The sequence below is a fragment of the Zychaea mexicana genome (assembly GCF_025766255.1).
Source record: "Zychaea mexicana strain RSA 1403 chromosome Unknown BDB00scaffold_106, whole genome shotgun sequence".
NCBI classification, from domain to species: domain Eukaryota; kingdom Fungi; phylum Mucoromycota; class Mucoromycetes; order Mucorales; family Lichtheimiaceae; genus Zychaea; species Zychaea mexicana.
In genome coordinates this window covers 52,579-72,353 of record NW_026516769.1, presented here as the reverse complement: position 1 = coordinate 72,353, position 19,775 = coordinate 52,579, and the positions used below count along the sequence as shown (strand labels likewise).

The 19,775-nt window shown below is 45.0% G+C and overlaps 4 protein-coding genes across 4 annotated transcripts; 2 read left to right on the top strand and 2 right to left on the bottom strand.

Moving 5' to 3' along the window:
* Window positions 1-854: 854 nt before the first annotated feature.
* On the top strand, window positions 855-1,361 carry BDB00DRAFT_877320 (uncharacterized protein; the record flags this gene model as incomplete). Its single annotated transcript, XM_053127602.1, has 2 exons — window positions 855-945; window positions 1,039-1,361. 2 exons carry the CDS (start codon window positions 855-857, stop codon window positions 1,359-1,361), a joined length of 414 nt encoding a protein of 137 aa, XP_052974799.1.
* Window positions 1,362-4,610: 3,249 nt separating this feature from the next.
* On the top strand, window positions 4,611-6,612 carry BDB00DRAFT_847664 (phosphomannose isomerase type I). The gene is made up of 4 exons (XM_053125248.1): window positions 4,611-5,081; window positions 5,220-5,234; window positions 5,367-5,796; window positions 5,888-6,612. Exons 1-4 carry the CDS (start codon window positions 4,704-4,706, stop codon window positions 6,298-6,300), a joined length of 1,236 nt encoding a protein of 411 aa, XP_052974798.1. The 5' UTR covers window positions 4,611-4,703; the 3' UTR covers window positions 6,301-6,612.
* Window positions 6,613-6,633: 21 nt separating this feature from the next.
* Window positions 6,634-16,257, bottom strand: BDB00DRAFT_847663 (golgi-body localization protein domain-containing protein). The gene is made up of 7 exons (XM_053125247.1): window positions 11,049-16,257; window positions 10,116-10,977; window positions 9,897-10,036; window positions 7,633-9,831; window positions 7,439-7,553; window positions 7,063-7,381; window positions 6,634-6,990 (listed from the first exon to the last, which is right to left on the bottom strand). The coding sequence occupies exons 1-7, from the start codon at window positions 16,155-16,157 to the stop codon at window positions 6,756-6,758; spliced, it is 8,979 nt and encodes a 2,992-aa protein (XP_052974797.1). The 5' UTR covers window positions 16,158-16,257; the 3' UTR covers window positions 6,634-6,755.
* Window positions 16,258-16,433: 176 nt separating this feature from the next.
* On the bottom strand, window positions 16,434-19,004 carry BDB00DRAFT_847661 (uncharacterized protein). The gene is made up of 8 exons (XM_053125246.1): window positions 18,887-19,004; window positions 18,422-18,797; window positions 18,109-18,349; window positions 18,024-18,036; window positions 17,919-17,947; window positions 17,442-17,823; window positions 17,007-17,364; window positions 16,434-16,930 (listed from the first exon to the last, which is right to left on the bottom strand). The coding sequence occupies exons 1-8, from the start codon at window positions 18,963-18,965 to the stop codon at window positions 16,738-16,740; spliced, it is 1,671 nt and encodes a 556-aa protein (XP_052974796.1). The 5' UTR covers window positions 18,966-19,004; the 3' UTR covers window positions 16,434-16,737.
* Between the last annotated feature and the right edge of the window lie 771 nt (window positions 19,005-19,775).

The following is a 19,775-nucleotide window of genomic DNA, read 5'->3' as shown; positions in this document are numbered from 1 at the left end:
TTTTAGATGGCTTTTAGCGTACGATGTCGAAATATCCATATTAAATATAAGCATGGTATAATCATGTGTAGCAGATATGGCAATGTATCCAATTTTCTATATTGTATCCTTGACGTTTCCAAGCACCATGAATTCTGTTGCACTGCTACTGTACAGTATAAGAGAAATTAGTTGCTTCTTCTAATCTTATGTACACTAGACTTTTACATCATTGTGACCAATTTCTCTATCAACTCTGTAACAAACATCCACAATAATTTTGGGTATGACAATCCAATGGTTACTCACCCAGTCCGGGCAAATCCAACTTTTCAATTATCTCTCCACTACAGTAGTTGCACAGTGCTATACTGGCTCTTGTATAGTCTTTAGATTACATGGATATGTGTTAAGACCGAAATATCGGAAAGAGAGAGTATGCTATATATGCATGAATAGATTGTGCATTATGTATACGTATACAGGAAAAATTGTGTTGAAGCTGTGATGATGTTGATGTCGTCGTTCTGGAGGGTGCAGATCACATGTTCATAAAAAATTCCGTTACCAAGAAATCCGGGCTCCTGCTACGACCGACTATCACTATTTCAGACTTCGAAAGTGTGCTACAATGCAACTGATAAAACACGCCTTCCCCCACCCCAAGAAGCTGACAAACAGAAACAGCATAAGGCAGCAGAACCAGCAGCCTCATGTGAACATGACCGTTCATTGGGCAGAAAAAAAAATGGAGCAAGACGCGAAGAAAACTATCGCTCCAATGAATTCTTACATCTTTCCTTCTTTCTTTTCTTCTTACATAAGTTTTTGTACATACTTCCATATTTTTCGGCCTACAATTCAACAACAACACAATGTACTACGGCGCCCTCGTTTGGACTGTTATCGCTATTGTTTTATTGGTCATTCTCGCTCTCGTTCTGCGGTGGAATGCACGAAGGAAAGGTAGCATACATAAACATTTAAAATTCTCCTTGTCGATCCTTTCTTTAGAAAAGAAAAACTCATACATGCCCTCTTTTGTAATATTTCGAACAGCGAGACTTCGACAACAAGCACAAGTGCAAGATATCGAGCTGAACTTACCGGATCATCATCCTACCGATGTTCAACAAATGACGGTGCCAATATGTCCGCAGCACCACTCCCACATCATTGTTGCTAACAATGCAGGCAGTGACGGTAGAGGCCATAATAGCGTCCATCCTGCTGCACTTCATAGCCATGGGGCAGTTACGCTACCGCCACCTGCATATCATCAACGCAACAGCGATCCACCTGTTGCAGACGAAGCACTAGATAGCACTCATTCATGGCCACCATCATACAAGGATCATACAAGAGATACTCGATACCTGTAGAAATAACACCCTTTGGTTCTTTATTCCCTTTCCCAAACTATACTTACTTTTGTCAACTTTGTTACCTTTTTTCTTTCAGTTTAGTCTTGACACGATGTCTTCAGTATATCACCGTCTATGTATATAGCTTGTTCTGTTAGAAACCCTATTTTTGCGTCAACCGATCTATGAAATATCGCAGGATTCTCCTTTTGTCGTAAAATAAACGAAATATCCTATGTTACTGATATCTGTAAACGATATAGCAATCAGAAGGCGAGATATTATAGTGTGTGCTTTTGTTTTCAGAGCAAGGTTTGAAAACTGCTACCACTGCCGTGCTTACACATACCAAACAAGGAGATTACTATAAGGTTTAAACCTTGATCGACACTGACATGTACGCGTTTGCGCGTCAACCGTTTATAAAAATAACAGATTTTAAGCTTATTTTTTTTGTATAACCTTCCTTATTCTCTTTTCCCAGCTTTATAAAGAGTAAATTGAATGAATGATGCTCACGGGATTATACGCGTACAGTAATGATGATGATAATTCTTTTCATCATGATACATTACTCCAACAGGGAAAAAACCCGGGATTCAGTCATCATCACGTTGCTTTAACTTTTTATACATATAACGCACAGGCACATACATCACACAGAAAAGAACAGCGTTTGTGATTATCATGATCTGGGGTTGACAGCAAAAGCGCCCCAATTATAAGCAAATTTTTTTCTCTGGCCTTGCGTAACAAACAGATAAAGTTTGAAGCATTAAGGTTGTCCATAATTAGCTTGTCATAATAAGCCATAAATTGCTTGGGGTTCAACACATTGCCGTAACCTTAAAGTTGCTATCTGTTCCCAATACACTATCATCTTCAACCACAAAAAGAAGGCATCATGATTCCGCTTCTTTGGAAAACTTTAGTGGTGCACACACGAACGTTGATACGTGGAAGTCCAGGTTTATAAAGTAAACTCAATATTCGCATTTCTTTATTGTAATTTCTTTAAAACATCATCTGTAAGTGATACAGTAAGATATGACCTTCAAGAAAACGAGGAGCTGTTTTCTTTTATATTAAGGAATACAGTGCATATGGCACGCATCCCATCCTGCGCGACTACTTTGAGTAAAACTTATGAAGATGGACAGCCACCGGAGAACAATATTCTTTGGCGGGTAATGCAAGTGCACTTTAACACTTTTTCCTAGTGAACTCACACCAAGACACTGCTTTAGAACGTTAACCACATTCTTCGAACCTTGGTCTTCTTGTCTTGAATGAGGGCTGCATGAGTATATACTGCCCTTCGTTTAGATATGTTTAGTCAGCGCTCGTTGATGTGCAGAGTTGGACTCTGGACTCATCAAGCTTTCTGGGTGTGTCAATTTATTGAGATGCTTCATTTTTGGTCGTAGTAGCTCGACGATCCTCGTAATCGAGATCCAAGTCTTGGATAAGGACAACTCCTCGGAATTGGCTGCCTCAGGCAGCAATATGTGATATATAGTTCGGCACCTGGGCGATTATGTATCAAGATGATGTAGTAATGCTTATTGATGAAGTGTCCGATGAGCTTCACAAAACATTCCTATTCGACAGAGCAACCGGTTTAACTTACAGTCCCTGAGGAATATGAACACGACGACCTTTTTGAAGAGAGCCAACCAAAAAGCATGAAAATACATCATATATTTCCAACGATTGGCTCAGGGAGCGATGTACGTTTCAAAGAGCACGAAGCCTGCATTACTCTGTTTCTGCTTTCTTATTCTATATGCGTGCGACCGGTGGTTATCATTATCAGGCAAGCTTAACTACTCGAAGTTCGCTTTATTATCGTTACCGGGATCAACTTGACATTCTTCGATTGTCTCCGCCGTTGCTTTCTATCGGTCGCACATATTGTATGCAAAACGCTGGACTACTGGAAATCGTGTATGACAAAGATGAGCCGCACAATTCGGTTACTGTTGACACGAAGCGAGGCGGATAGGCCCAAGACTGAAAATGTGTAGTCGCAGAAGGCTCGTAATACATAATAATTACAATTGACTTTTCAAGTTAACACACAATTTATTAGCTCGCATTTTGTAGTAAATTGTATGAAGTGGAAAGTCGAAGCCACAGCACCAAATTGCACTGTGTCATTGTTCGATTTGAGTAACCCAGCTGCATCAATATTAGTCGAAGCTGCTTGAAAAATTCAGTGATATAGCCACAACGTGGCTCGCAAGATTCCAGGGTACTGGCTCAAGTAAGTAGTTGCGTTTTGCGACGTTTTCTCCCAATATAGTAGGGCATAATGAGAGGATATGACAACAAACAGGTCCGTCTTGATATAAAACGCGAACGCGAATAAAAGAGCAAGTAAGAGAGAGGAGAATGATATTATGTAAATATGGCATTACGGGGAAGGAAAGAGAGAAAGAAGAAAAGCCAACGCATACAAACGCGTGACTTTTGTGTGAATGTCTGCCTAGCCACGACCCAGGCGCATTACTACATAATCGGTGAGCTTTCCGAATGTTGGTAGGTTGAGATCATAATACACAAACCAAAGGAGGGAAGGAACAGTGGAGAAAGCAATTAGAACAGCGGAAGCACGAGTTCGTTAGCGGCGATTGATGATTATGCCTTGCAGCAGGGACGTCGCATCTTTATTGAGCAAAGATTTTCCTTTACTAGATAGCACACTTGCAGTGGGGCACAAAGTGGCTTCTTCGGTGGCAGTAGCGTAGTAGCATGGAGTGGCGGGCGAAAGTGATGATGTTTCGAGGTAAAACTTTCTACCGTACCCACATCTCCACAGCCCTTGTGTTTCCCAAGTCGCGGTTGAGGGCATATTACTCAAGAAGACGATGAATCCCGGGGGTACTGTGCTCTTGCCCTCTCATATGCGTTTCATGGGGATGTCATAAGCATGTGGGTTTTCTCATTTGCTTTTGAGAAAACGTACAAGTTGCCATTAGGTAATCATCATCTCAGAATAACGACCAACACCAGATGAGGATATTGATAGCAGAGATACTGTTGTGAGAGTCTGTGGCGGGCATAGATGCGCTGGTGATCAAAACACAAAGACAGAAACCGTTCATACGTAAGCTAACGGATCGTCCAGCGCGTCGGAATCGCAAGTATCGCCGGTTTCCCGAGCCATGCCAGCATTTACCCGCCCTGAAATGCAATGAGAATTTGGGGGGGGGACTGAAGAAGGAAAGAAAGGGGATCTACCACACATATATTACCCAGCCGGCACTAAATTTCGCTCTTCTTTCTTCTCTCTTCACAACACTTTCCATACAGCTCACACATACACACGCACCAACCTATTACACCAACAACAACAACATGACCCAACCTGCCGTGTACCGTCTCCAAGCAAAAACACAATCGTACGATTGGGGCAAGCTAGGCAATGTCTCCAAAGTGGCACGCTATGCTCAGCAATCCGGCGACGCTGTCGATCCGTCGAAGCCCTATGCAGAGCTGTGGATGGGCACCCATCCCAATGCCCCCTCTGTTGTTATGGATGATGCCCATACGCCACTCAGAGATCTCATACACAAATACCCTGAACTCAGCACCCAGACTCTATACGACCAGTACAGTGGCGATTTGCCGTTCCTGTTCAAGATTCTTTCTATTCGCAAAGCGCTGTCTATTCAGGCTCACCCTGACAAAACTCTGGGCGCACGTCTCTTCAAAGAGTTCCCCAACAACTACAAGGTAAGGGGTCACTGGTATGATTTTAAGAAATCTGAAGAGTGTCAGAGCGCTACACACATCATCATGGCAACAAGAAAGAATAAGAGTGAGCTGACATGATTCATGTCTTTTTATCCTCTTCTTGCGAACAACCAAAAGGATCCCAACCACAAGGTGAGAAGGACTTTGGAAGGGGCAGTGTGAGTGAGTGTGTGAGTGAGTGAGTGTGGTGGACATGCGTAAAAATCAAAAACGATGAAAAAAAAACCCAGCAAAGAATGCTAAACACGCGTTGCATGAGTACAGCCCGAAATGGCAATCGCCCTCACACCGTTTGAAGCCTTATGTGGATTTAGACCACTGGAGGAAATTGCACGCCATCTTGAACGCTATCCCGAACTGACTGAACTGATTGGTGCCGACGTGGCCGACTCATTCTTGTCTACGATCCAGCAGCAAGAAAGCAATGTGGAACAGAACAAGGCTGTATTGAAATCCGTATTCAGTGCATTGATGCATAGCCCACAAGAGTCCGTGACAGCTCAGCTGTCAAAACTAACAGATCGATTGCGAGACACAGAGGATCCTATGGCCGAGTTGGTGCTGCGTTTGGATCAGCAATATTCAGGTGGTGATATTGGCATCTTTTCTGTCTTGTTGCTCAACTATGTGACCATGGAACCCGGTCAGGCCATGTTTTTGGGCGCAAACGAGCCACATGCATATCTGTCTGGAGGTAAGAGACAACGCAGTTCATGGTAGCGCCACTAGCAAGGTTCTTTAAGGTTGCTCATCATGTCGTGCTAATTCGGTTCATCCGTTTCTAGACTGTGTGGAATGCATGGCTGCAAGTGACAACGTTGTGCGTGCTGGTTTGACGCCAAAATTCAAGGATGTCAATGTGTTGGTTGAAATGTTAACGTATCGCTATGGCTCGGCCGAATCACAGAAAATGACACCACAATCTTTCGGCTCACACTCGCTGCTGTATGACCCTCCCATCGACGAGTTTTCTGTTGCATTGACGAGCCTTAAGACCGAAGAGACCGAAGAACACAAGCCTATTCCTGGCCCCAGCATTCTTATTGTCACTAGTGGAAGCGGCAGCTTGAAGGCACAGGGATCTACTTTTGATTTGAAGGAAGGCTATGTCTACTTTGTTGGTGCTGATGTTGTGCTATCCGCGGAAGCAGGTGAATCAGGGTTAGAGTTCTACAGAGCCTTCACCGTTCCCACGTAACTATAAGTAATGACTATTCATTCCATGACACGCAACACCAACCCCTTCTTGCCCTCCCCTCCTCAATTGCATACTTTCTTATTCATTCTCCATAAAATAAATCCAATCACTGTATCCATGAAGACAAGGTTCCTCGTGGCAGCTTTTCTCAGAATTAGTTGATTTACCGCTTCTATGCGACTCCTGTATTAGCAGCCACTGCAATGGTTACACATAATACTACACATACTAGTTTCTTCCGCGGAACCGTATGTAGAAACAGTGATATCAACTTGTGTGAATCCACGAACAATAAACATAGGCTATTAGCACCGTACTCTTATTAGAAGATACCGCAAATAGATTCCAGGCTATTTTCATTAATATTACTATTATTATAAATATAATATATTTTATATACACATTGAAAGATTACTCTGAACGACAAGAGGAAATTATGTACAACATTATTCTTTTTAGCTCTCTGTCCGATGAGTAGTCGGACGCTTTCCCTTGCTGTTAGGCTTGGTAGCAAACGAGTAAATCGGGCCATTATACTTCTTTCCCAGAAGCATCCTTCCCTTGGCCGTCAACTCCTCATCTAACATTGATGATGTTTCACGACCCTCCATGCTGTCGATACTGTGTCGCTTCTCGTTGCGACCATCATCATGAGGATGTCCACTATCGATCACTTGTCTTTTGCGTGATCTATCGTAAACAATAATGCGCATAAATAAGTAAATCATGAATCACAGTTGTTCTCTAGTTCCTGATACGTACTTGAGCGACCATGGGAGTAATCGACGTGTATTTTGGGTATGGGTAGCTGGCTCAGCTGCTCCTTGATCCACCTCATACAAGCTTACCGAGCGCAGAGAAATCGCGTCATTCTCAAGCTCGTCTAGCTCATCATTGGAGCTATCCGTGGACTCAGAACCATCGTCGGGAAAATTGTAGGCATCGGAAGCGTTATGAGATGTGTTGCTTTGCATGGATATATTGGATTCAGCCAATCTCTCCCGTGGTGGATGGCGACGGATCATAAGCTTTTCCTTAAGCAAAGCTGTACTGTTATGTAACACCGCAGCACGCAAGAAGTCTGCAAGGCAACTTGTCAGCTTCACATCTTTTTATGCGCTTTGTAAAAAAACTGTACCTTTCTTAATAATTGACATCAGCTCAAACCAGGACCATGTCTTGTTCCGATATTCAAGGTTGGGCTGTTGGAAGGCAAAATCGCGCAAATCCTCAATGTTTTTCTCTTTCGGCCCCTATACCGTTACGGGATGCATTGATATATCAGTAACATTGTCTCTACGAAAGATCTCGATGTCAAGCCTATTTTATTACCTGATAGCTCAGACAGTGCCGTGTACCAGGAATTTTCACCAAGAGGAAAGCACGATTGGTGGATGCACGCTTTCTCATGACAGAAAGATCATCCACAACCGACTTTTTGACTTGCTTCCGTCTACCATTCTTCAAACCTTTCTTGCCTGATGGAGGTGCTGACAGGCTGGCCGTCATTTCTGGCGCTTGCTCTTGCGCCTCAACAGGGACAACAATTTCAGGTTCATCCAGCAAACGGATATCGTTGCTTGATATGGAATGATGTATTGAACTGCCCTCGTTCTCGACGTTGGATGACGCAACAGGTGATCGAGGCGCACTGCTGGTGGTGTCTGACGAAGACGGTTTTTGGCGTCGATCCGCCGGAAAGACATAGGAAGCCATAGCCTTGCCGAATTCGTAGGTCATTTGCAGGCGCAATGGGTATAAGTTCACTTCCAGATGCTGGGTCACAGGAATACCACCTACAGGCGGAAGATCGACAAGGTAGCCGCGCAGCATCTTGTGTCGTGAGAAATCGGTCGTCTTTTTGGGATCAACATAAGGCCCAAGCACCTCGGTAAACACAGGTGACGATGTTTTGTTCTTCACCGTCAGCATATCGACTTCAAATGTGTTGCTACTGGAGCGATCTTCTTTACTTGTAAGAATATAGGTTGTGTTGACTAAATTCCATTCACAAAGAGGTGCGTCGTTGTCCGTCAGCATTTCCCATAATAGACTCCCCGCGACAAAGACAAACTTGAGATTCGTTTTGGGTTCGTGGTAGTTTTTACGCGTATTGCTCTGCTGGGTCAATTTGATAGCTTCCATGCCGAGGTACAGTTCCTCACAGTGCTCGTACTTGGATGCTCGTATAGCGCGGAACTCGTCTACTCGGTTTTGATCAAGATGTGATAGATTTAGTCTATACTGTGTGTATGTCTCGTTCAGTTGGCGGACGCGGTCTTGCAGCGTGATGATTCGATCGATAGCCTTGTCAATGCTGTTTCTGTCGGCAGCCATCATGATCTCTCGAAGACGCGCCAGCCGCTCTTTTTTGGCAGGCTCCTTGTACAGTAGCAAATCGGTCACTACCTCAAAGATAGCATTGTATTGACTCGAGTTGGCGTTCAACGAAAGTTTGGGTATATTCAGATGCACGTTGTCGCAACGATCTTCAAAGGGATGGATTTGCGCAAATGCAGTCGGATTCGTTTTGAAACGCAGTTGGTTATACTTATCGTATTGAACTGTAGCCGCAAGACGTTTTGCCACTCGTTGAAATTGGCTCGATTTGTTATCATATTTTATGAGCATTTCTGGAGGAACCCATGCAAGCCATCGATCGGTATGCTTTGCACCATAATGATTGTCAAACAAGAGGTCCACTGTGTCGAATCGTTCCTTCTTGGCCACAAAGACCTGCGAGTTATCTAGACTGACGATGGTTCTGTTCTTGACAAGGTCCATTTCTTCGACATCGGCACCATTGACATCAAAAATATTGAAACCTTTCACTTGGATACGCTCGTTGGCAACGATAACAAGACTGTCTGGATCACGATCACTCTGTAGACTGATTTGTGGATGCAACAAGTCGATAAGGTAGCTGCTCTTCATTTCATACCCGCTAGGAATGCTGTTTTTCTGCGTTTCTGGATCATTGACCTTCCCGGTTGGCATATCCATGTCGATAGTTTTGTTCTTTTCAATATCCTCCTCGGTCTCGTTGAGGGCAACAAATCTGGTATGCTGTTCGGCAAGTAGCTTTTGGATCAGCTCTTCGGCCATACGGCTGTCAAAGTTTGTATCGTCATCGTCGTTCATCACCACACTATCCCGCTTCCATGACTCGCGTTCCTTTTGTGAAGTCTCGATCAAGTCACGCAAGAACTTGACAGCACGCATAGAGGTGTAGTAGTCCAAGGCACGGCGGTGAGCTCGGACATCCAAAAAATGATAAACAATATTGCGTACAGCATTGTTCCAGATGATTTGCGGATTGTGAACAATGCACCGCTGCTTGAAATGTCCCATCAAATCCTCCCATAGCGAATCGGGTCTGAGTAACGTTGAGCTTGAATAAGAGTCTTGTTCGCTGACACTGTTGCCTCCAGAAACATTCGGCATCGTCTGCGTCGATAAATCTTTTAGACAGCGTTCCAACAGTGCCCTCTTTTCAAACAGGATCTCGGTTTTATCGGCCATTGCATCAGACTGAGGTAAAGAGCATATGTGTTAATTCTTGAGTTCTATTGCTACTAGTTATAAGAATTTTTTGCTACCTCGTTCTGGAGCTTTTCATCTTCTTGATCAGCTAGCTTGCTTCGCACTGTATGTATCCGAGCTTGATGCTTTTTGATCTGGACATCAATGTTTTTATGGCGTTGTCGCACAATACCCATTTGAATTTCACGTGTATCTTTTACATTATGGCAAATGAAGAACGGTTAGCTTACTTGCGATACGATACAAAAACTGCAGATTGCTAGGCAACTTACCACCAGCAGTTCCCATGATACAGTTATGTGTATTGCGTAGATACCGATACTTCTCTCGATCCGCGCGGTTTGTTTGCTTGAGATAGTAAAGGCAAGGAGAGTATGCGAATGGAAGAACTTGGACTATAGGCGCATTGTCAGGACTTAGAACCTGGAGCTCCACAAAGTCATCAAAGTCCACCCAATCAGACGGTCCAGTGTCCTCGTCCTCGAAACGGTCCATTCCATCCATCAAATCCGGATCAACGCTGCTGTCGCTCGACTCGCTGAGACCACCCACAGCTATACTAGGAGCGCTATGTTGACTGGATACACCATTAGCTGAATATTTTGCCCGTACTGCTCGGAGATCAATGCTCTTCAAATGCACTTCGGCCTCATGCATGGGCCAATTTGCCTTGAGTCGTTTCTGATCCAGCTTATGGTTTTCGACGTCTGTAATTTCTCGACGCTGATGGATATCAACGTTGAATGCCGAGACTAATGCCTTAAGACCCACAGAGTCACCTGTTTCTTCTAGCCTCTTGTCATCCACTGCGTTTTGATCCTTGTAAAAGTAGCCGATCGTCAGCGGATGCAGCATGACCTTGTATTTCATGCTTCGCATGTGCTTGCCAAACTTCTTAGTCGGTCGTGGATCGGCTCGTGGGAATAGAGCACCGTTGCGCATTGGATAGCTCATAGCACCACCAAAGAGTCGGAACCAAGTAACGAAATGATCAATAAAGCCAGGCGTCAAGTGCATCGAGTTCATCGTTGCATTTGTGATATCGACCTTGTCTGGCTTTTCAGCTGAGATCTTGACAATGCTGATTGACAGGTGAATAAAATTGGATCGGAAGCCCTCATAGGCATCATAATGCTAAAGAAAGTGACTCAGTTAGTATTAAGTCTCTCTAGTTATATAGAGATATAGAAGATTTATTTTCGTACCTTTGCCTTCTCGCCCATAGCCTGCACAGCTCTTGGAGTCTTCATCCGAACTTCATAATGCGGCAGAAAAGTGAGGAAACGGCACCTTGCCATATCTGATCGCGTGTACATCGAAACGCGCCTGATGTCTTCATTGTCGTCGCACTTGGGACATCCAGGCGGACACACACGTTCGAGCTGGCAGCCTATACCCATGCGAATCCCATCCGTCAGCTTGAGAGCCACCTTCACAAAGCGCGGGTCGGACCTCTGTTCAGTAAGCAGAGAAGTCAGGGTACGCGTGCGTTTCGGTGCACAAAGTTCGTTGTCATCCTGTTTTTCTTGTTTGTCTGGATCCGTTGGCCTTGAGATTCTCGGAAGGATATATGTCGATGTGTACCCGCCATGGATCAGATCAGGCACACCAAATGCGTAATCACGACTGATAATTTGCAAGAACTCGCGGTCCGGATTATCGTGCCCAAGAAGCCAAACCACGTCGTTGCTCCACACCTTGGCGAGTCCAAAACCGCGTTCGCTTGTTTCGTAGGGATCACGCGTGCCTTTCATCAAAAATGCAAAGTCACCGCCGCCAACGAAGGATATCTTGGTTTTGGTATGAATGATGAGTCGGATCTTGTCCCAAAAGCCTATCTTTGATGACGGATCCACAGGTGGTCGGGTAAATGAATCAAAGGTCCTCGAGATATCCTGGATCGCCGGCTGATAGGGTACTGACCACGATATTGTGGACATATCTGGAGTGTGGACATCAATATTGACGATAGAATAGAACTTGGTAGGAGAGCTTGTCCGGGCAATATCCATGGTACAGTTCGGGGTATCAATGATGGGTATCGTAATCTGTCTTGTTGCATCCAAACTGCCAAGCTCATCTCCCAAAACGTAGTTACCCAAAAGTGACCATGATACCTGGCCCTCGTCCTTGGGGGGCGGCACCAGTAGCATTGGCAGTGGATAATCTCGAATTTGCGCCCATGTTTCACCCGCTTTCCAATCCAAGCGGAACGGCATCAGCGTCGTAAACTCGGTGTCGATGGGGATCCCTTTGCCATTCTGGTGCACAAACAAGCGGGTATCTTCGAGTGGAAAGTCGGGCAAGCTGACATGGAGCGTCATATTCATGATTGTGAAATCAAACAAAGGTGGGTGCGGCGGTAAAGGCAGCGTTTCGATTAAAAAGAGGCTCGCAACGTCGTTCTGCCCATCGTCGTCATATATGTCGTTGAGTTGACCCAGCCGTGAATAATCAGAAATCCTAGATTTGTCGTGGTCATTTTCCTCCTGAAGAACAGCTGCATTGATGTGCTTGATCCAAGTCGCTGAGTTGTGCTCCTGCAACATCTGCCAGACCTCATTCACATGTGCATCCGCCGTATCGTCGCTCTCGTTTCCTCCTGCTACATTCTCGCCAATTGTTCTGCTGCTGCTGCTGCTACTTGCTTTAGGCTGGTCCGCGCTTAAGAAATGATTTCTGGCCTGGTCATTGTCAATCCCTTGTCTAGAGGTCTCCTTCACATTTGAGGTTTGCATGATTGTCTGCGCCTTTGCATCGAATGCCTCGTCCAGGGCCAGTCTGTTTAACTGTTCTGTCAATCCGGTCCGCCAGATCATCCGTAGACGTGCTTCAAATGGATCATCATCGAACTGTAAGCGCAATGTGCCGCACTTGAGGCACATGTTTGGTACTTTTCGCGGACCCGATGACACCGATGGACCCAAGTACGTGAATGGATGTACACCAGAAAATCGACCATGCATCGCTTTGAGACCCTTTGTGAAGGTAACAGCATTGTCAACGATATTTGAAACTGCAAACTTGTAAGGAACCCGCAAGAACAGTTTGGATATGGCCAACTGGTTGATCGTCTGGCCTTGGTCATGTACCCGACTGAAGCCGATATTGTCCAGTTCGATGAGCTGCTCCCACTTGCTCGCCTCGATAGGTGACAGTCCAAACAACATAACGTTACGCGCAGCAACGATAGGCTGCTGTTTCGTATCGCTCATGCCTGCACCGCTTTGATGCAGTAATCGAACCTCATCCATCCGCAAATAGAGCTTGGTTTCGTTGGGCAAGGTGAATGACACATCCGTGCGGTTGACTTGAAGCTGAACCTTGAGTACCGACACCTTTTTGGCCGATTCACCTCGTTGCTGTGGCTGTTGAAAAGGCTCTGGCACGAGCATCTTTCGAAACAATGTGCTCCTGATGTTTTTCGCTTCTTGCAATATTACCAATACGGCGTAGTGAGCGTCTATACCGTACACCAGCCCACATTTTTTGGCAACAATCGCCGGACTTAAACAGACACACCAGCCTTCCAGAGCTACATCAGTCGCTACATTGATATGCGAGCACCAGAAGAGCAACCGACTGACACCCTCACATTGCGTTCCCATCTGGAACATTTTTTTGACAGTGAGCTGATACGCGTGTCCACGTATTTTGCCCAATCGAGACCGAAATGCCATGTCATCCTGGTTCCTGGATGAGTCGCTACTTGTTGACCGTCGATGCGAACGAGCAGTAGCAGCTCCAGTGAAGCCAATCGAAAAGGATTCCAGTTGCAGGTGCAAGTGTACCACGGTATCCTCTGTAGGTGCATTGTCCATGTGTTGTTTGGGCACTTGACGCTTGCCCTTGACACCTTGGTCAACGCCAGCCAGCATGACTGAGAAATTGTTGATCGCCATTGTTGCCTTGATATGGTTCGCAAATGTCGATACGTCGAATTTCGATGCTGTTGCTGTAGCTGATTCCTCACTTGGCGTATGCTTGACGCTTAAAGGTCGAATCACGCGATCGATCCAAAAATCAATCGTCTTTTGCCCTTCAGCAGTGACCGATGACAGATTCAAAAATGGTGATCCTATCGACAAGTCGGTATCGTTTTTCTGGTTCTCCCAATCCCATGTCACACCCATATCGCTGCTGCCTTGTACGTTGGATGATGGTTCTGCCAACAGTTGCGTACGCGCGGTCAAGTCTATACTTTCCAAACCAGCGAGTGGTTCTTCTTTGGTTGCTTTTGCATTGACCGTACGTCCATGTCGCACAGCAATACTGTCCACTTTGACTGCCGCTCGTATATGGTAATTCCAATCCGTCTCCAGGTTCGTTTGTGGCAAAGGATTCTTGGGTTTCCAGCTCTTGCGGAAAAGTTTGACCCAGGATTTCGGCTGGCGTCGTTTGCGCATGCCCTCGTCCAGCTCATCGTAAGATGGTGATGGTGGAGGAGAAGCGATCGATGGAGTACGAGGGATGTACTCACCGGAAAACTCAAAAGAGATCCCTGCTGTAGTGATCAGCCCGTGGCCATTTGCTTTGACAGCTGAGTTGCAAAAGTCAAGGAGTGGGCGTTCAATATTGACTGCAAACAAAACTCGTGGCAAGTCACCACACATCCGCTTGTTCATCCAGCGATTCACCTTCATATCGGACAACGATTGCGACCTTGCGTCACTTGCCGAATCGCTTTTGTTGTCAACGTCATCGTCGTCATCGTCGTTAGTGCTGTGCTTACTGCGCTGTCGTAGTACCGAGTCCAAGAGTTGCTTCTTGTCGACATCCACAGTAAATTTAGGATCGCGTATAGTGACCGAAACTCTGAGAAACCGCTGCGTAAGAGCATTATTGCCAACCACTTGTTCTAACGCCATACTGCTCAGCAACATTCCAGGTCCACTTGCTCGTCGTCGCTTGTTGCTGTCCTGATCCAACGAATGCTCGCTTCCCAACAGCATGGCCTCCGTGATCGTTGCTGATATCTTGGTCTTTGGCACATGCAGCGGTTCGATGCATTCTGTTGCCAAATCTGGTTTATTGTTGAATATTGACCATGTGATCAAGTCGACATCCCCCTGGATCACGTAAAGAGCAGCTCGATCTCGTGCTCGATTATTGTCTACCGTCTGTGCCGCCAGACTGAGCACCAATGAATGTAGCCTGGCCGAGGTGTAGAGCCCTTCGGTGGTCTCACACGTCAATGCTATGTCAGATATTGAGATTGACAATGTGCGGATGAGGTGTAATAGTGATGCTGCAGCATTCTTCTTTACTGGCGGTTGGTGCTTGGCAGAATTTCCAGTACTCGCAGTTGCTGTTGTCGTCGCCATCGGTACCTGTTGCCGTATTGTTCGAGCCAGCTGTGACAACTGGTCCAACTTGATCTGGATAGCATCGACCTGTATTGTCATATCGAAATCCTTAAGCGTTAAACAGCCAGCTGAAAGATGACATGAGATTGCGACTCGACTCCCCATTGGCAACCCCCATATTTCGGTTGATTTATCTGCCCCTCGAAATCCAATGTGGCCAACGTGAACCGTTATTTCAAAGAACTTTTCTTTGAACAAATGTTCTGCACGTTTGAGTGAATGGCGTTGACGGCGTGCATGGAATCCATCGTTTTCTGCGCCCGAATCGGACGTAAAGTGAGGCTCGGCTGGTATGGTGGCGAATGCGGCGGCGGCAGATGCTGTTGCTGCTGGTATCGATGAGGATGATGAAGGTGGAACGCGTGACATGGCTGCATATAAGATTGAGCTGAAATTGAGCTGTTCAATGCAAATCTGCCCAACGTTATCGAGTGATACAGTCAGTCCATCGATTTGCACGTCGACGTAGTTTGCGAGACCAGCCATGACGAATTGAGCGGGCAAAGCTGAGGTAAACTTGAGAATGTATTTGACGACAGATAGCGAGTACCACCATGGTATCCGCTTTAGTGAGTCGCCCATATTGGAGAGTCGTCGGTTAATGTTCGAGGGTCGCTTTTGTTGCTGTTGCCGCTGTCGTCGTCGTCTTTCAGCAATGAGAGTGTCGAGGTTATTGATAGCAATCTCTATGTCAGAAAGATGAATGGTGATCCATGCCGATGAGGCAATATCTGTTGAATGCTTGAGTCGTGTTTTTATATTTCCCACATTGATTGACCATTTCCGTTTAGACTCGCTGCCTGGATGGTACCGAATGCCGGTTACAGAAAAAAACCCCACGCGACTGATGTGCAGGTGAAAGCGTAGTTCCAATAGCCAGCGAAGCAAGTATAGAGTGGTCAGCGCAAATAGCAGAATGAGTGCATACTGATATATGCTGAGAGACATGACCAGTGCCTCTCAAGTGTAGTAATGATTCTAGAAAGGAGGAGGAGTAGCAAAAAGAAGTCTGATATGTGGAGAAGCAAAACTAAGCGGTCAGCGCAATGTATGCATCCAAAGATAGTAACCATGCCGACTGCTTCATTGTTTCACAACCTTCTGTTCCACATGTGCGTGACCCCGACAAGCGAATGATGTCAAACATAACGACTTTACCACACAAAGCTTATAGCAATTACTGCCCGGTAATAGTGGCAATTCAGTAGCTACCCTTTTCGGTATCTTAGCTTGATAGATGCATTATCAGAGTCGTTTAAATATAGTGGATGTGATACGAACGCCCTGATGGTTCTAGTGGTAGAGGGCGCGTTTAGGGTTAAGCAGCAAACATTGAAGACCAGAGTGTATCCAAAAAAAGACAACCCCGATGGACCTGTCTCGGGCGGTGTCGGTCAAATTATTGCGTAACACTAGCTGATAATTTACATATGAGAATGCAGCAACGACTACAAGTACTTTTTATGCACTGTGACAATACAGCTATTATTTACATGTTTATAGCTATGCTAGTGGTGTGTGACGGCATTTAAATTGGCACAATGACCATGGGATTATGTAAAGAATAGTTGTTCAAGATGTCTTCGGCCCATAACAGGGCATCGAAAGAGAAAATAGCATCCCGAAAAATATCGGGAAATGCGTCGGTAAACGCAGGAAAGAGCGAATCATACAATTCTTGCAGGTCCTCCACAGCTTCGGTGTCTGGCTTGGTAATATTCCTACCCGATAAGTTGTCAGCATCAACTGTTTTGGAATGATCAGGTATATCATCCTGTTACTGCTACTACTGCTTACTCTGTTCGATTAAAGAATGTATGCCACTTGCTATTCTCGCCTTTTGATCTTTCCTGGATCAAGGCTAACATCATGACAACGTCCCGTTCTTCTTCGATATCTTCAAACAGCTGGCCGATCGCCATCTTAAACTGAGGGTTTCGTTGTAAAAGATGGTTCAGCGTGATGACAACAGAATCAAGCATGACAACAGTGTTGGATTCGGCTTGTTTCGTTTCATGCATGAAATATCCGGGATTAACTATGTCAAGAAACGGTGCAGCCGGGGCTGGTTCGCTGACTACTGCCATTCGCCTTAGCACACTAGATTTTTCCTCATCAATTTTCGCTAATACGCTGGTCAGCACTGCTTCTTGGCCTGTGTCGGTACGAGGTTGTAGTGCAGCTTAGTATATGTATAATAAGAACCGCACCAGCATTTGTTCTCCTTTTTACCTTTGCGGTACATAAGGGCATATCTTTGCCACTGTGTAATATTCTTGCAATCGATTGTGAAGTTTCGAATCGCTCTCAGCCGCGTTTGAAGTAGTGCATTGATCGTATTGAGCATAGCAATTTCATTGCGATATCCTACAAAGTCTAGCTGGGCTGCATCGGTACAGTTTTGGTAGCACGAAAGCTCTAGCTCGTTCATAACCATAATTCGCATAAGCTTGTAAAATGATGCAGGGATGCTATTTTGGTGGATATAGTTGAGCAATGGATCGTCTTCAGAAAAAGATGCCACGTTTGCTTGTCGGATAATATCCATCTTTGCTTGTGCGTTGGGATCCATAGATATATTTGGCTTGAGGGCAACATGATCGTACTCGTTATCCTTTGGAATGAATCGAAGAAAAATAAGTGATTAATTGATTGGTTGGAAACACATACCCGCACTTTGGCTAGTATGCACATTGTAAAGTGATGTACCTCAAAGCAAAAGCCGTAACCGAGCAGTACTACACCATATTATTAAAAAGGCTAATAAGTAGCTTATCCAGCTTTTTCTTTCTTTTTTTGATAGATAGATCCTACATTCTTCGTTTGACTAGATAAAGTTTGATTAGTTTTGCGTTGAACGGGAGCTAATGATCGCATGCCATTAATTAAAAACACTAACCTTTGGGCCGTAATTATTGAATAGCTGTTCGCCTGGCGCGACATCATGCCCAATGACAAAAGATAACGATCCGTTCTCTACGTCCCCATTGCGCATCCATGTAATCTGTGTATTCGGTTTGTGGTTCAAAGCGTCCAACAATGGAAACAGAACTTCCGAAGGCCCGTCATAACCCGGATCGATCAAGGAGTATGGAAACGATCTGGACGATAAGACGGTGTATCCCCACAAAAATTCAGCCCTGCATTATACATAGTCAGTCAATATCCAAGAACGCAAAACAGAGAAAAGAGGTTTGCTCGCTATATTCTACCATGTAACGTCTTTGCTTTCAGGCGAATCCCCTATCAATCGCTGGAAATCATTGAATACATTCTGTTTTCTTCCTTCAATTGCAAGAAACAGGTTTGTGTTCTCAAGATACCGCATATCATTTTCTTCAAAACATAAGCCGGTCATTATTTTCTCTGGTAACATGTTCAAATACGGTGCGTAAAAAGACTTGTCAGCGAGCTTCTTTTGCTGGGCGAGAAAGAGCGCCACAACGTTGCGACTCGAGTGTTGATTCAAAGTAGGGAGCGCGTTTCGTGCAACTTTTTCAGTGATGGCCAATCGAAATGGAAGTGTTGCCAAGCATTCACCATTATTGACTTTTGTGGTTGCATAGACACTGCCTATGCCTTCTGCGTCTATGGGAGACATATTATTTTGAAAAGTGATTAGCAATCTCGGGCGGGAGGAATGTCGTCGTCGTCGTCCAGATCAAACTTTTTCTTACCGGCTTTGAAATCGAGCTTCTCATAAGTGGCGCCATTTTCTTTGAGCCAGTGAATGTACTGATCCAAATGAGCTGACATTCTGTGATCAGCAAACAATAAGAGTTTAAGGTTGGGTACACAGGGAATTTTTTTTCTTCAATCGGAAACTGGTCTTCGCTGTCAGCGCGTATGAATAATGCGCGAATCGGGTGTCACCGTGCGCTAAAAGTTTCACAAATTTGCAATCACTCTATACCTTTTCGAAAAACAAACCGTGTGCTGCTCTCCATCCCGGGGCTTAGCGATCATATCATGTAGCGTAAGTCATGAATGCAGACCTCCTGTAGCTGTGATAAGAAGAAGCTTTGGCCATATAGTGATTGATAGTTTTCTGATATTGAAGCAGTTACTAAGCAAACAAATATGTAAGCGAACCGGGAAGAACCACTCATCAGTCATAGCTCTATGGCGCTCCCCACCAGAGATCACAAGTCGAACAGGCAGGCTCGGATGACTCATCATTGTTTCCAAACCATATGCCATTGTGGATACATCAAGTCGGAGTAGTGGGCTGCTCCATGCCGTTGTCATATGCCTTTCAGTTTTTTACCTTCAAGGTTATCGACGTAGAAAAGCAGATTTTGCAAGCGATGCGGTCTTTTGCAATGTCTAAAACTTACATCAAGTATGGAAAAACGATGTGTCGATTGTGCACATCTGGCTGGCGTGCGTATGTATGTATTACATACATTACCTCCTTGGATATACTGTACAAACGAAAGAAAAACAACAAGGCTGTTGGGACCATATCAAAGTTTGGACTTCTTGTAAAAACTTGAAACACGGATTGATGATGGGAAAAAGAATCACACACCACCACTATCCAACCTTAATGGATGATACGTGACA

What these genes read in the sequence shown, in the direction of transcription:
- BDB00DRAFT_847664 (XM_053125248.1), top strand. Translation starts at nt 4,704, where the DNA reads ATGACCCAACCTGCCGTGTACCGTCTCCAAGCAAAAACACAATCGTAC. An exon ending in ACATGCATATCTGTCTGGAG is followed by an intron (nt 5,797 to 5,887) that starts GTAAGAGACAAC and finishes ATCCGTTTCTAG; the next exon opens with ACTGTGTGGAATGCATGGCT.
- BDB00DRAFT_847663 (XM_053125247.1), bottom strand. Translation starts at nt 16,157, where the DNA reads ATGTCTCTCAGCATATATCAGTATGCACTCATTCTGCTATTTGCGCTG. An exon ending in GGCACTGTCTGAGCTATCAG is followed by an intron (nt 7,554 to 7,632) that starts GTAATAAAATAG and finishes GTAACGGTATAG; the next exon opens with GGGCCGAAAGAGAAAAACAT. An exon ending in TTACTCCCATGGTCGCTCAA is followed by an intron (nt 6,991 to 7,062) that starts GTACGTATCAGG and finishes TGTTTACGATAG; the next exon opens with ATCACGCAAAAGACAAGTGA.
- BDB00DRAFT_847661 (XM_053125246.1), bottom strand. Translation starts at nt 18,965, where the DNA reads ATGTCAGCTCATTTGGATCAGTACATTCACTGGCTCAAAGAAAATGGC. An exon ending in GAAGCTCGATTTCAAAGCCG is followed by an intron (nt 18,798 to 18,886) that starts GTAAGAAAAAGT and finishes TGTCTCCCATAG; the next exon opens with ACGCAGAAGGCATAGGCAGT. An exon ending in ACATTCTTTAATCGAACAGA is followed by an intron (nt 16,931 to 17,006) that starts GTAAGCAGTAGT and finishes CTTATCGGGTAG; the next exon opens with GAATATTACCAAGCCAGACA.